Raw genomic sequence first — 16,239 nt, 5'->3', positions numbered from 1 at the left:
TACCTTACCATGTTTTTGTTTCTCCTTCTTGGGGGCAGGGTCTTTCTAATGCTTCTGCTCAAGACTGACACTTCATTTATATCACGTGTTGCATGCCAGGCAGATCAGTTTGTTTTTTTCTTCTATCGCTCAACTGTCACTGCTATGACGTGCCATTTGAGGTTTTACTTCACTGTGTCTTCACATGGTCCTTCAGGCTATACTGTTATGATTACACTATTTCTGAGTAGTAATTTGTAATAGTATCTTGCTATTGTCCGTTTTCTTCACATGACCCATCCAGCAATGATGTGATGTGATGTTATGAACATTTTGCTTAAGTACTAGTGCTTATTGACTTTCCAAGCTTTTTGTGTTTGTGATGCTACCTTGCTGCCAGAATAGTTCATGTAGTTGGAATTAGTGGCCCAGCTATATAAGCCTAATTAGGCATCTGACATAGATTTGGTCGTACAGATATATAAAGGATTGGACTCTACAATTACCCTTTATGCTTTCCGCTTGTTCTGAATCTTGATGTTACATTGGTGCCTGATCTTGTCTTTGAGATTCCTAAAGAACATACTAACCATCTTGATTTGTTTTTCCATACTTGCTTACCCACATGGAAGAATTCAGTGACAGCTTTCACTACTGTGCTGGCAGTGTTGGTCTTATAATAAACATAGCCATTATGGTCAAAATCACTGCTCATACTAGTCAAGTGATCTTTTGTTACAGTGTTAACACATCCCAAAGTAGCTGTATCTTTTCATTCCAGAAGAATGTCAAGAGATGAGCTTGGTTTTTAAAATTATTATTATTATTATTATTATCAGTATTATTATTTTATTTGTTAAGCAGTTGCTATTTTCCAAGCACTGTACTAAGATCTAGGCTAGATACCAGATATCCAGGTCTGGCACATCTAAACAAACAGGTTAAATCTGTAGTATGAAGCCAAATCCAGGCCTGAGGTGGTGACAGAATGGATCTCTTTTCTTGGGTGTCCACCTGGTTGACAAAAGATTTTAGGAAAAAAAAAATAACTCAGTAATCCAGAGGATATGTTGTGTTTTCCAACTTCAGTGAATTACCTTTCTTCAGAGTTGCTTCTATTTGATTAAAGCTTGTTTAACTTTATTGCAATCATTCAGTGGTACCCCAAACAACTCTGATTTTGTAGGTGCTTTAATGTAAATCAGCATATCTTGTTAATGATTCCTTAAATATGGGTTTCTATTCACCAAAAAACAGGAAAAAAAGAAACATAGACAATGTAAATGACCCTAAAAACATTGAGAACATTTCTGTACCTTTTTTCTCTCATGATTTGGGTATCATTTTAATAAAAATTAAAATTTCTTAAAAATACAGCTTTTCCCAAAAGAATATCTTATGAAGTAATACTTGGAGGGAGTGGGTAATGATCTCATTGCTTGGAAAATTGATTTCTTATTTATAATGGCATCTTATGGTTAATTCCAGAAGGACATTTCAAGTTTGACAAAAGGAGAATGGTCATATTTTCACTAGCTTCCTCACTCTCACTGTGTCTCTTGGGGAACATCAAAGGAGCTTCCAGTTGAGTAGAGCTCCGGGAAAGGCAGGAATTTAGGCTATTGAGTCTGAACTGATACAAATGTATCATTTTGGGATCACCAGTTTCCCTTAGTAGATGACTTGATTTTTCTCAAAGATTGATTTTGACCATCTTAATCACATACTGTATCAGTTAAAATTTGGATTTATCCATAGCTTGACTTGCTCAAGAGTGATAAGACATCGGCAGAGGCACTGTTTTTTCTCTGAAGCCATAGATTTCAAATCTCAAAGTGGAAAGAATGAAGTGCTTGTATCCTTAGTAAATACTGCTTTTATATTTATGATCAGACTTTGCTCATGTGACGAAATGGAAAGCAGACTTAGTAAATGTAAAGCCAACCACCCCTCCCACCCCCACATTGTGTTTTCCTGGCTGTATTCATATTATGAATTTGTTAGATGTTTTGAAATTGATGTCGATTATAAGAATTTGGACTAAAATAAATGATTTTCTTTTTTTACTTTTACAGAAAGAACAATAGAAGACCATGAATTGGTGGTTGAAATACAATCAAAATGGGGAATGGAAGAAGAAAATAGGCTGTGTTTTAGAAAAAATTATGCCAAATATGAATTCTTTAAAAATCCAGTAGTAAGTGAACACACCATTATTTGTAAAAGTATCCCATTAGAAAATGAGCCCTACAGCTTGATTTTTTTTTTACTCATGTTAATGAGAGACTCTAAAAGGAGCAAAAGTAGACTACCCTTTTTATTTATTTGTTCAGTGCTTACTCTGTGTCAAACACTGTTCTAAGTGCTGGGATAGACACAAGTGAGTTAAGTTAGACAATACCCTATCCCACGAGGGGCTCACAGTCTTCTGAAGAAATATATTAGCAATGTAAAATTAGGTTTTAATTGTTACTAATATGCAGGGTCATTTTTGTAAAATCACAATCACCTCTGATACCTTGATTCCTTTATGTGGAGATAAACAGATATTATCACAGTGATAATTTATCACAGTGATCAGTGAAGAGTTGAGAGGGCTTTCAAAGGCAATCCTAGTAATACCATTTTTACATGTAAAACAATGTAAATGTAAAACTTTTTACATGTAAAAACAATAAAAAATGGCTTTGAAGATTTTTTACTAAATCTTGCTTGTAAGTAAAAAAAATACTAGGAGTTTAAAATTTAAAATTTAAGAATTTAAAAATATTTATTTAGCAAAATCCACCAGCATGCTACAAATCTCCAGGATTACTGAATCTGAATATTGTAGTTCTAAATATTTTTATCAGTAGTACATTGGGGTGGATTTTTAAAAATAGGTTTGGAATGTACACAGCAATTTATTTTAATCAAATACTATCAAGAGTTCTCTAACAGACCAATTTCTAACTGGTACCTGTGATTTTTTGAACTATTTAATAATATATAATATTCAAAAGCATGGTCAGTTGACAGTTGCTATTATCATATGAAATCTGTCAGAATTTTTTTCATTTTACCAAAAACACTTTTAGTTAGTCTAGTTCTTCCAAATTAAAGTGCATTAGGTTGCTATATGAAGTAAGATTATATTTTATCAATATTTGACATTGTTTTCGTCTACCTGTTTTCATAGGAATTTTTTTCCCAATTGAATGAAAATGATACTGTATGTAGCATCTAGATTGGTGGGAAATAACATTTTTTGTCCTATTCTGAAAGTTACTCTTATAATTTTTCCTGAATTATTGTGAAATAATGGCATGATTCCTGGGCAAAAAAGAAAGTGTTATATTTAGGAGAAATATTTTTCGTGGAATCAACTTTTACCAAAGGAAGAAACTAAAGCTACAAATTAAAGCTATTTTGTGCCTAACAACTCATCTTCCATCTTGCATTGTTACAGTTTGCTTTGAGTAAAATCCTCTAACATTTTAATTTTAATAGAATTTTTTTCCAGAGCATATGTTATCTTTTTCAAGTGAAACCAATGGAGAAATAGCTCACACACAGATTTTGCAGGTATTTACTTTATTGAAATATGTAAATAATACTGTTGTTTTGAGGTATTTACTTGGAAATGTATAAATTATAACTAAATAAATCATAGATGTTTGCAGTTTGGGGAAGGAAATATGAATGAACCAACAAGACCAGAATTGATAGAAACCAAGTGTATTGAAGCCATGCTTTCAACTGAAAGTAACTGTTAAATATATAAAAGTCAAACTTTAAGGCATTGCAATCTATTTCACTAATATAGTATCTCAATCAATCATTTATTTGGTGCTGTTTGCAGAGCACTGTACTAGGCACTTTGGAGAGAATAGGATAACAATAGAGTAGATTTGGTAATAATGATGGCATTTATTAAGCACTTACTATGTGCAAAGCACTGTTGTAAGTGGTGGGGAGGTTACAAGGTGATCAGCTTGTTCCAAGGGGGGCTCACAGTCTTAATCCCCATTTTACAGATGAGGGAACTGAGGCACAGAGAAGTTAAGTGACTTGCCCAAAGTCACACAGCTGAAAATTGGCAGAGCCAGAATTTGAACCCATGACCTTTGACTCCAAAACCCGTGCTCTTCCCACTGAGCCACGCTGCTTCTCTAACATTCCCTGCCCACAACAAGCTTACAGTCTAGAGGATTTCTCATTGATTGATTGTACGCCTTATATATTCTTGAAATTTGAAAACGTTTTGAAGTTTGTGAAAATTTCACTCTTCTTTTACCTTACCTCTTCCCCTCTATTCATTCATCCAGTCAATCAGTCATTCAGTTGCATTTATTGAGCGCTTACTGTGTGCAGAGGACTGTATTAAGCCCTTGGAAGGTAATATTTAGTAAATTTCACTCTTCTTTTACCTTACCTCTTCCCCTCCATTCATTCAATCAGTCAGTCATTCAGTCGTATTTATTGAGCACTTACTGTGTGCAGAGGACTGTATTAAGCCCTTGGAAGGTACTGTTTAGTAACAAAGAGAGACAATCCCTGCCCACAACGGGCCCACAGTGTAGAAGGGGGGAGACGCTGTAACCTCGTTGTGGGCAGGGAATGTGTCTGCCTGTTGCTGTATTGCACTCTTCCAAGCACTTGGTACAGTGATCTGCAGACAGTAAGCCCTCAATAAATGTGATTGATTGACTGACTGACTGACTGTGGTGCAGGACCAAAGTGGCCTAATGCTTAGTAATAATAATAATAATGACATTTATTAAGCGCTTACTGTGTACAAAGCACTGTACAGTGCCTGGCACATAGTAAACACTTAAAAAATGCCACCATTAGTGGAAAGAACCCAGGGCTGAAGGTCAGGAAGCCTGGGTTCTAATCCAAGCACCCTCACTTGCCACCTGTGTGACCTTGGGCAAGTCATTTCAATCAATCAGTCGATCATATTTATTGAGTGCATACAGTGTGCAGAGCACTCTACTAAGCACTTGGTCAGTACAAAATGAGAGTTGTACTTCAGGAGGTTCCTCAAGAAATTCGTCTTATATCGTGTGGTATTTTTCCAATTTTCACTTCTCTTCCTTCTGTTGACTGAAGTTTCTCTTAAAAAGGGTCTTCCTTTTGACTTTCTTGACTTACCTCGTAGAATCCCTCTCCCTGTTGTTGGAACATTAGAGTTAAATCCGTTACAAAAAAATTTGTTGCTATCTTCCACAACCTTCAATCAGAAGCAGAGATCACTTTATTTTATAGTTTTGGCCCTACTGTCATTTATCATTTATTTTATTTGGAAGAATTATGTTTGTATTATTTTTATAGCTTGCTTTGTTGTACAATCTCCAGTTATTATGAAACAAAAGCAGTATTAGTCTTACCCTCTTCACATTTGGATCACAGGCTTTGAGTATTTCCCAGCATTTGTATAACACTTCCACAGAAACTATCAAGGCTAAACCGTAATCAGTTTTTAAGCAACTTTGATACATTGTTCAAGGCCTAGTAAGGATTAACATTTTGTCTAGTTCTCCTGAAAAGAAGTGATTGGCCAAGAGGTCAGGACTTAGATATCAGTGAGAAGAGGAAAATTATGATTACACTTCTGAGCTTTATATGTTGGTTGTTGTTAGGGGATGGATTTGCAGGGTAATCAACTATACACTCACTGACTTTTGTCCTTGAGGTTTCATTTTTGTAAAAGGTTTGTTGCCCAGAGGCCCGTTAACTCTGTGGCTTCTGTACTTGGTGACTATTCCTTAGACTGTAAGCTTCTCGCCATCAGGGAACATGTCTACCAACTCTACTGAATTGTTCTCTCCCAATTGCTTTCCAGATAGTAAGCACTCAATAAATACCTTGATTGATTGATTTCCTCTTCATCCTCTTCTTTGGGCACCTCTACTCCTTCCCATTCTTTTTCCCTCTCTTCCCCTGCCTTCTTCTTCTATTCCAAGGCTGGGCCAAAAGAAGGACTGAGTCCGTCAGATGTGGGAAGTTGTTCCTGACCTTCCCTCTCCATTTACTCTCCTCACCTAATCCCCACCCATGTCTCCCATCCGTGTGAAATTTCCAGCTGCAAGAGTCTCCTATCGCTCCAGTCCATCCCTACTGAGAACTCCTTAGTGCCTGGCATTGATGTTATCCCTTTGCAGGAACTCCTGAACAGGGGAGAAAACTACAGATTTTTAATATTTAATTTTTTAAACAATTTAAACACAATTTTGCCCCAAATATTCAAGACTAAAAGGATTTGTATTTGAACTATGCTATTTCATTCTTACTTGGGGTAATTTCCTAGTTACCAGGCATATAAAACTTGTTCTCCGAGTCTCTATGTGAACTGACTACATGCCCTTTCATACAGCAACTGAGTCCCTGGGCCTGGTGTGTGTGTATGGATTCATAAATCTGGCTCATAATGTTTTTTTCTATCATAATTGTTGATTGGCAATTCATTGAATCCTGGGGAAGCTATGTTTGGGTAAATAATTGCAATGTAATACCAATTTATAGGTCTCAACATGTAATTAGATTTAATTGTGTGGGGTTTGGGTCGCTTTTAATTGTGAGGTGAGAGGAGCTCATAGGAAAGGAGGCCTGAGAAGTGATCATCCTGATCTTGAGCCAAGATCCAAGCTTAGGACCCATTGTTGTGGCCACAGTATTTCATATGAAGGAGAGACATTACATTTGGAGGAGCAGCCATGGAAAAAAAAAGAAAACTCCATCTCTTCCTGATATCAAGACTTTTCGGTCATTTTAAACTATTTGCCTTAATCCTGACATGGGTTGTTAAAATTTCCATTGTAAAATACTTTTAAAAATCAACAACACTTTTAAAAAGCCACAGGAATGTCTTGTGTAGTGTAATCTTGAATTCTGTTAAGTATTCAAAGGTTGTCACTGTATTGAGAAGTTTGGGGGAATGATCAGAAGATTGATAGCTATCAATGGAAACTTAAAAATAAAAATTTCAAGTAGTGCAGCCTAGTGGAAAGACCACAGAACTAGGGGACTGAAGAAATAGGTTCCAGTGCCAGTTGTGTGTCCTTTTACAAGTCACTTAACCTTTCTGAGCCTCAGTTTCCTTCCATGTTAAATGGGGCTGAATCAGATCTAAAATATTCCAAGGATTTAGCAGACTGCTTTGAAAGGAAGAAACACTTAAAAAATAACATTTTCCCCCATTCCCATTGCATCTCATAGAATTTTAGAAGACATACATTGTTGTGCAACATAAATGCTCATAAATTGTTGATATTGATACTGAAGTGAGTAAAGGTATAATCCATTCCTGTGTATAAATTTAATCAGTGGACATGCACCATTATCAAGTGATTATTTATTGAACACTTGCTTTGTTCAGAACACTTACTAAGATTGCATTTGATGAGATACTTAGAAGCATTGCAGTTAACAATTTCTTTAGGAATTCAGTGGGGAAAACTACATGGATATTTCTCTGCTCATTTCAGAATCACTTAACCTCTCTTAGGTAATTTAGTTTCTTTTCAGCTCAGCTTCCAACACGGACATTTTTCTAGGACACTTTGAATCCCAAACTTGCAAAGTAACATTTTTTTTTTAAGTTCAGCAGTATTTATTCTACTTTCGAATTTCCACTGCATTTTATCATTCTACTAGGTCAAATCCTTTCCTTGCCTTTTGAATTCTAGTCAAAACAAATATGAGGAAAGTGCTTACTCTGCCCTCTGGCTCCCGAATGGAGCCTTGAATTGGAGAAGGAAAGAGTTCTACCCTGAAAACAGATATATGCACTCTCTCTCTGTCTCTCTCTATTTCTCTCTCACAATCTCTTACAGTGTGACTCTGGAGGCCATAGGTTTTATGAAATGTGTCTCTAGAACAACATACTGCCCACATTAGGTAATCAATAAATGCTGATGATGATGTTGATAATTAATGCCATTTTTTTTTAGCTTTAGCTTGGGTCAGCTCTGTGACTCAAATGGCCCTAGGCATTCTATTTTCATTACTGCCTATCTACCATGATACCTGATTTTTTTTGTAAAATACATAGAAACAAAAGGAGCATTTTTGTGGAATATGAGAATTAATATGTTCACTATCTCTAACAATATGATTTCATATATCAATTGGAAAATGAAGGAACACTATAAAGTTTCATAAGAGTTTTGGGGGTTTTTTTGGTGAAAAAATGGCCTAACTACAATGTCTACTACTTATGATTTTTGTCACCAGAGGATGAGGATAAATTTACCTTTTTCAATCTTCTTTTTTCTTTGGTTATTTTTATGTGGTACCCTTCTTTTCATAGATTTCCAAATATTTGTCTGCTTCTTTTGATTAGTAATAGTTGAGTCTTTGTTCTGCTTAAAATATTAATAGAGGTCAGGCTATAATTGTTTCCATAATGTGTTTATCAGATTATTTACAAAAATACATAGTATTTCCTCAAGCAGGAATTGATCAAATACAAATTTAATTCCAGATGTTTCTAAGCTCAAGCACATATCCAGAAATACATGGTTTCTTACATGCTAAAGAGCAGGGAAAGAAGTCCTGGAAAAAAATTTACTTTCTTCTACGAAGGTCTGGCTTATATTTTTCTACTAAAGGAACATCAAAGGTGAGGTGAACGTTAAGAAATGTTTTAATTTTCTGTACTTGTAAAAATCCTATTGTTAAAATTTTATTAAAAGGCTGAGTTAAATCTAACAGAAGAATCTGAGATGATGATGATTATGGTGGTTATGGAACTTCCCACCAGGAATGATGGATAAGCCTCAGTCTTGAGAATTCAGAACCAAGAACCTGCATTAAAGAATTGATTATACTACTACTGGCTTTTACAACTGTGCTCTCACTCTCATCCCTGCTAATTGTGTTTCTCCTGTGACATAGAGAGCAATAAGCAAGTAGGGAAGCAGGGGTACAGCACATAGAGAAGTACCTAAACAGAGTGAGAGAGAGAGAGAGAGAGAGAGAGAGAGAGTGTGTGTGTGTGTGTGTGTGTGTGTGTGTGTGTCTGTGTGTGTGTGTGTGTGTGTGCGCAAGAACCATTTATGGCCAAGTATCTGAAATGTAAGTTTTGGTTCTGTACCATAGGGTCATAATCCATCAGGATATTGACTTGATGGTAGCATTAATAGTATTTATCAACGGCTTATTGTGTGTAAAACACTGCAGAAAAACTATATCAATGAACATTAGGCCTAGTCTCTGGACCCCAAGTTCTCACAATTTAAGAATAAAGGATCTGACTTTGGCTTGGCCTAGTGAAAAAAGCACTAGCTTAGGAGTCAGAATAGTAATGATGGTATTTATTAAGCGCTTACTGTGTGCCAGCCACTGTACTAATTGCTGGGTTGGATACAAGCAAATCAGGTTGGACACAGTCCCTGTCCCACAGAGGGCTCACAGTCTTATTCCCCATTTTACAGATGAGGTAACTGAGGCACAGAGAAGTGAAGTGACTTGCCTGAAGTCACACAGCAGACAAGTGGCAGAGCCAGGTTTAGAACCCATGACCTTCAGATTCCCAGGCCCGGGCTCTAGCCACTATGCCATGCAGAAGACCTGGGTTTTTAATTCCAGCTCTGCCACTTCCTGTTGTGTGATGTTGGGCAAATTACTTATCTTGCAGTGTGGAGCTCCAGCATGCGCCGTGGAGAAGCAGCGTGTCTCAGAGGAAAGAGTCCGGGCTTGGGAGCCAGAGGTCATGGGTTCTAATCCTGGCTCTGCCACTTGTCAGCTGTGTGATTTTGGGCAAGTCACTTAACTTCTCTGAGCCTCAGTTCCTTCATCTGTAAAATGGGGATTAAGACTGTGAGCCCCACGTGGGACAACCTGATCACCTTGTATCCCCAAGTGCTTAGAACAGTGCTTCACACATAGTAAGCGCTTAAGAAATTCCATTATTATTATTATTATTATCTTTACTGTACCTCAGTTTTTCCATGTGTACAAAAAACGAGCATTCAATGCTACTTCTCTCTCCTACTTAGACTGTGAGCTCCTTGTGGGACACGAACTTGGGCCTTTCTGATTATGTTTTATCTACCTCAGTGCTTAGTACAGTGCCTGGCACATTCGTTATGCTTAACAAGTTCCACAGATGTTGTTGGCCTCAAACACACGAGGGAAGATTAAATGATAAAAACCCCAAAAAACAATATGAGACAAGGTCGATGGTAATACAACAAAAGCAATGGAGGACTGTGGCTAGTGAAGCAGGGTTCAGGATCCTCATGGTCCAGGGTCCAACAGTCACTACTGTTACCTTACCTGCCGCTTTTCCAATATCCCAAAAGGTGGAAAGGTCTCATGCTGCTTGTTTCCTCACCCTATTGTCTGGAAAAGAAGCTGAAGGCAGTCCTAGTGATTTGATGCCTGTCTCTTCCACTCAGCAGGCTCAATTGTGGGCTCATACAGCTGGCTACAAAGGGAGGGGCTAACAACAGCCCTTCATCAGACTTGCTGGCCAGCTGTCTTTCAGAATTCCTTCTGGGCTGGTCCACCTTGTGGATATGTGGAAACCAAGTGGTTCTTTAAACATAAACTTTCACCACTGGTGGTTTAATTCCAGCAGGCAGAACCAGGACAAGAATCCGACCTCCTGTTTCCCAGAGCAGTGCCAGCAGGGCACAGAGTCAAGGAGGAAGCAGAAATGAAGGGTGGTATACACAATATGCCACGTACCATGAAACCCCATTGGTAACGAGGGACGATCACTTTATTTTCCCCTTCTTCCTTTCTCCTTCTTTCTTTTTTCACTTTAAAACAGGCCTTGGTTGCTCTGTTGACCTTAGTTCAAAAAAAAGTTTAAATTGAGTTTACTCTTATATGTTAACTTTAAATTATAATTTGGACACATTTGTGTGTATATTTTAGGACTATTGGAGTAATACATTGTGGCAGATAAATAGTGAAAGTGTTTCTATTTTTCACCTTAGGAACCAAGGCATTTGCAGTTTTTCAGCGAATTTAGTAGCAGCGATCTCTATGTCTCCTTGGCAGGCAAAAAGATGCATGGAGCTCCTTCTAACTTTGGATTCTGTGTTAAGGTACAGGCTTAATATATTGATAGCTGTTTAAAGCAAGCCACAGTATTTTAGGTAAGGTTAAGTTTCTTCTAAACTTTTTTTTAAAAAAGAAACAGATTTCTATTATAAAATAGGAGAATTTTAGTGGCTTTTATTTCAACAGGTATTACCTTCAAGATATTCATTAATGATAAACAATGTGCTGTGGCCTTCTAGCCTAACAAAACAGGAGGAACCCGAGACCTGAAACTGCTCTGTGCAGATGAAGAGCAGAGTAGGATCTGCTGGGTGACAGCGATTAGATTGCTTAAGGTAATTTCTGTTGTAAAGTGAATTCATATCCACTTCTTTTACCATGTTCAGGAGAAAAAAAATGACATTGTTAAGTTTCAGCTTTTTTGAACAGGTAGCTTGACAGAGAAAAAAAAATCATCTTTTCTTACTAAAAATTTGAAATTCCAAGGAGTGCCTACTGCGTGCAGGGCATTGTACTAAGCAATTTGGATTCTCAGGAAAATAAACTTATTAAAACTGAATGAACTTTTTTTGTTGGAGTGGAGGAGACATAAGGATGAGAAGGAGAATAGAAATGAGGTTAAAGTTTTCCATAAAATAGCAAGTATCAATTAGTCCCCCAACTCAGTGTGTTTTAACATAACCAAGAAGTTATACTTAGACACCAATTGGTGGAGGTTGTCGGGGGGGGAGTGGATAATGGAACCTAGAAGGTATAACAAATGTCTAAAAGGATCCTTGAATTAATTGGAAAGATACAAGCTGATGAAAAGCTTGTCTGCAGCAGTATGAAAATCTAATCAGAATCTTGGTCATCTAGATGTGGTATTATCTCAAACAAAAATTCATATTTGAATTCTGTGATGTTGGAGGAGTCCGATATAGGGCATGGGAGAGAACAACACTGATCATGAAATGTCTCCAGCCCATCTGGGTTTCAGGCCCTGCCTCTAGACTGTAAGCGCCTCTTTTTCATGGTATTATTATTTTTATGATACTTTTGAGTGCTTACTACGTGCCAGGTACTGTACTAAGCTCTGGGGTAGATACAAGTTAATCAGGTTGGACAAAGTCCCTGTCCCACATAGGGCTCACAGTCTTAATCCCCATTTTACAGATGATGTAACTAAGGCATAGATAAATTAAGTGACTTGCCCGAGGTCATACAGCAGACGAGAGGTAGAACTAGGATTAGAACCCAAGTACTTCTGACTCTCAGGCCTGCGCTCTCTAGGCAATGCTGCTTCTCTGTGGGCAGGGAATGTGTTTCTCAACTCTGTTATACTGTACTCTCCCAAGTGCTTAATACAGTGCTCTGAACACAGTAAGGGCTCAATAAATACTATTGATTGATTGATTGCCTCCCCTCTGCCCCTGCAGGGGATGGAGCTTCTGGTGTGTTATGGGCTCTGGCTTGGGGAAGGCTAAACCAAACATTGCAAATTACACTACAGCTACTGTAATGTAAGTTAGTCTGTTCTCTTAGTGAGGACAAGTCATCAAACTGATTGAGTATCAGGTAAACCTACCTACTGCTGGAAAGCTAGGATGGAAGGTCAGCATGATGTCCAGTTCACTAATCAGTGCACTTTCTGCTACTTCCACAAATGAGTAATGAGATTTCTGGCAACACTAAGTCACAGCTGCAGTTTGGGGGCACAATGAAAGGGTACCATTTCTTCCATTTTTATTTTTAATCTAGCCTTGCAAGGTAAAAAAAAAAAAAACATGCTACAATCCAACAGTTTTCCCTAAGATGTCAAAGTAAACATGCTCACAATTATTTAATTATTTTAGTTAGCATGTAATACATAAATTGATTTTGCATGAAAATGTAGTACTGATTTTTAATATTCTGATATTGGTGAAAATGATAAAAAAAACCTATCTTTCCCATGCAGTATGGGATGCAGCTGTACCAGAATTACATGCAACCACATCAAGGTAGAAGTGGCTGCAGTTTTCAGAATATTTCACCCATGGTATGTACCAATTTGCTAAACTTACACTTTAAAATACCATCTAAATTCCCTTTGTATACCTAAATAATGTTAGTTTCTGCGTACAACTATTATAACGTAATATTTTATTTTTTATTTTTACTTTTGCCATAGAAAATTGCACCTGTGTGACAAAATTGCCTTGAGGCAAAAAATATAAAATTTAGAGCATTCAATTAAATGACATAAAATAAAGCGGTTTAGCTAGATAAGAGTATTATATACTCTGTGTTACTTGAAATACTTGAAAGAAGCTTTTGGAAGGGTCATTTCAGGTCTTTATGAATCATGAGGCTTGATAGGGTAATTGACAGAATTTTCCTCTTGGGAGTACAAATCTTGTTAGTGTAATGAGTGGGCTTATTCGTTGTGTTTTTCCTTTTAAAATCTGAATCAGTGGCCTTTTCAGAAAGAAGGAGAAAAGGGGTTAATATTAGAAAATTTATAAATAGGAGCTCTGTCATTCACATGTGCTTCTGACCTAATGTCTAACAATGCCAAACATTTAAAAAGCAAAGTGGAACATTAAAAAATCTTCCCAAAACATTCAAAAATCAGATTATTTGACCTAAGTGGTTGTGAAACATTTTTAGTTGAAGCTAGGAAGTGCATTCATTAGCAGAGGCATTTCATCTCATTTATAATAAAACACTAGCTTGTCATTTACTTCTAAGCATTAGGCAGTAGTAGGCCCAGTAAATTTGTATGTGAATTAGAGAAGAGCACAATTTCCCTTTCTAAGCCTTCACTTTAATTTCTCATGCATTAATCCAAGACATCAATTCCTTTACTTAAGGTTTCTGTTGTTCTATATGAGATGGGTTTCTTAATGTTTAGTGAATCTGGAATTTGTACTTGGATGCCCATAACAAATGGGTTAACTTGCAGTTTTGTAACCACCTGCATTTCCATTTAACTTGAAAATATTCTCTTCATGGCTGTGATTAAGAAAGGAGTATGTGCCTCATATGTAATGTAACAGATGAAGTAGTCAGTTCTTGGAATGAGGCATGAAATAGCGCTGATTAGAAAGCTCGGTAGACTCTACCAGAAAAGAACTCCAATGTACTAGTACTGTTGCTTCAAGTTATGGAAGAGTAGGTTCCATCTTTGGGAGGCCAATAAGCACTTAACTATGAGACTGAGAATCATCATGAATTTTATAAAGGTAGCCAATTTTAGGTGGTTTTTAAAACTGTATTCACCTGTATAACTGGAAACTTTGGCTCCAGGTTGCCATTTCTAGTGTTCTCATTAGACTGGGGATTGTCGAAGCCAGTGATTTCCCAGAAGGGCTAATATTCATTCATTCAATCGTATTTATTGAGTGCTTACTGTGTACAGAGCACTGTATTAAGCACTTGGGAAGTATGAATCGGCAATATATAGAGATGGTCCCTACCCAACAATGGGCTAGTAGTACTTGTTACCTTGTAATTCCTCTTCCTGCTGCAGACCTGACTCCTGGTGACCATCCATAGGGACAGGAGAAGGTGAGTGATTTGATGATTTCCTACCTCCAGCAGCAAGTCATTTGAATTGTAAAATTCATTAAGAAAATGTCCTTCTTTCATATTCATCAGAGGACCCTGACATTCTTCAAAACCATCCAACAGGAAAGTCTGTTAGCCAGGCCTATCCCCTTAATAGCAGGGTAGTCGTTATTTAATTTTCAATTAATCAACAGGAAAAACTGTAAGACAGGCTTATCCCTCTAATAGTAGCTGCTGCTGACACTCAATAACGTTAGGTGAAACTTTTATTACTTTACCTGAAACCACTTTGAGGAAAAAGCAAAGATGTAACTATAGGCATCTTTAGGTAGTTTTAACTTGTTTCCCTGCAAATATTTGAGAGCTTCAGTCTTAGTCTGAATGCCTTCAATGTCACTTTCCAGTGTGGTAGAAATAAGAGCTGAAAATGACCTGTTTAGTCCCTCTGATCTGTCCTTCTGAGTGTCAGGTTATTCCTCACCAGTTCTTACTCCCTACTCTACCTCAGGTAAACTCTTAATTTTTTCTCTGTGCGTTGGGTGGCCAAATCTCCACCTTTTTATGTCTCTTCCTGTATTTTTCTAAAAATTAAGTTAATATATCAACAGAAAATATATTTCTGTTTGTATTTTATTTCTCCTTCTTGCATGTAAGTAATTTTGTTGAGCTGGATCTTGTCCTTCACATTCCTGCCTCCAGTACTATTGAAAAACTGGATATATTTATGATTCTTTCCCAACAATATTCTATGTTATCAGAAACTTGAGATTGCATAGTTCGTTTTGACATGTGAAGCTAGAGATGTTATAAAGATAAAGTTATCGTTATGATTGAGGCCAGCTACTCAGCTCAGAACTATGTCGTTCAAGTAGGTGGAGGCTCTTCATTAATGTCAGAAAAGCAAAAGTACCATCTGACTGGTCCACAGCCTTGCCCATAAGATCATCGGGTGAAAAGGGCAAACTAAGGTGTGACAGCAAATAGAGATTATGGAGACAGCAACCGTCTGGACAGAGCAGCTGTCAGTTGTTTCACAAAGGAACCATAACGAATGGAAAATTGCATGCAGGATCCTGGGATATAAAGATGAGCCATAAAAAGTTTGTTGAATCTGTAATAGGACAGCCTGAAGAGAAGAGTGTAATGTAATAGACAATGAAGGTTAAGTGGCACCAAGAGAGTCATATATGATTTGGGGGAAATATGACTGCATCCAAAAGTTCCAACCCATATGTAGCTGGACTCCGGGCCAAAATATTATGAAGAAATTAAGGGGCTTCACATACCTTCAGATTTGGCTCCTTCTTTTCATCAGTCAAGAATGACCAGATCTCTCTCTCTCTGAAGGGAGAGAGCTAAATTCTGAGAGTTCTGCCAAAACTGTACGCTCCTTGTGGGCAGGGAATGAGTCTACCAACTCTGTTGCATTAACCTCTCCCAAGTGCTTAGTATGGTGCTCTGTACACAGTAAGTGCTCAATAAATACCATTGATTGATTGACTGATAGTTCTCTGTTAACATGGGGAATAATGCTCTTGATGAATCCCTTATTAAGAAAAGTTTGCTTTATATTACACTCACATCGTGAGCATTATGTACAACCATTTCACCAGACATTGCATCACATTCTGTCCAGACCAATATGCGTTGTTGGAAGACCTAATTGTAACTCCCTTGTCACACATTCTGGACAAAACGTATAGTTCAAACATGCATATTATGAGAATTGAC

At 37.3% G+C, this 16,239-nt stretch overlaps 1 protein-coding gene across 3 annotated transcripts in view; it reads left to right on the top strand.

Moving 5' to 3' along the window:
• GRB14 (growth factor receptor bound protein 14) overlaps positions 1-16,239 on the top strand; it is a 72,616-nt gene that overhangs the window by 44,185 nt on the left and 12,192 nt on the right. For all 3 annotated transcript variants that reach the window (XM_038751527.1, XM_038751525.1, XM_038751526.1), the window contains exons 3-8: positions 2,055-2,176; positions 3,469-3,543; positions 8,447-8,584; positions 10,911-11,021; positions 11,217-11,312; positions 12,917-12,997. In XM_038751527.1, coding sequence (XP_038607455.1) covers positions 2,055-2,176; positions 3,469-3,543; positions 8,447-8,584; positions 10,911-11,021; positions 11,217-11,312; positions 12,917-12,997 — 623 coding nt within the window. The remainder of the gene's footprint in view (positions 1-2,054; positions 2,177-3,468; positions 3,544-8,446; positions 8,585-10,910; positions 11,022-11,216; positions 11,313-12,916; positions 12,998-16,239) is intronic.

The sequence above is a fragment of the Tachyglossus aculeatus genome, chromosome 9 (assembly GCF_015852505.1).
Source record: "Tachyglossus aculeatus isolate mTacAcu1 chromosome 9, mTacAcu1.pri, whole genome shotgun sequence".
Classification (NCBI taxonomy): domain Eukaryota; kingdom Metazoa; phylum Chordata; class Mammalia; order Monotremata; family Tachyglossidae; genus Tachyglossus; species Tachyglossus aculeatus.
Note: the sequence above shows the minus strand (reverse complement) of the source record. Positions and strands in the feature narration are given on the sequence as shown.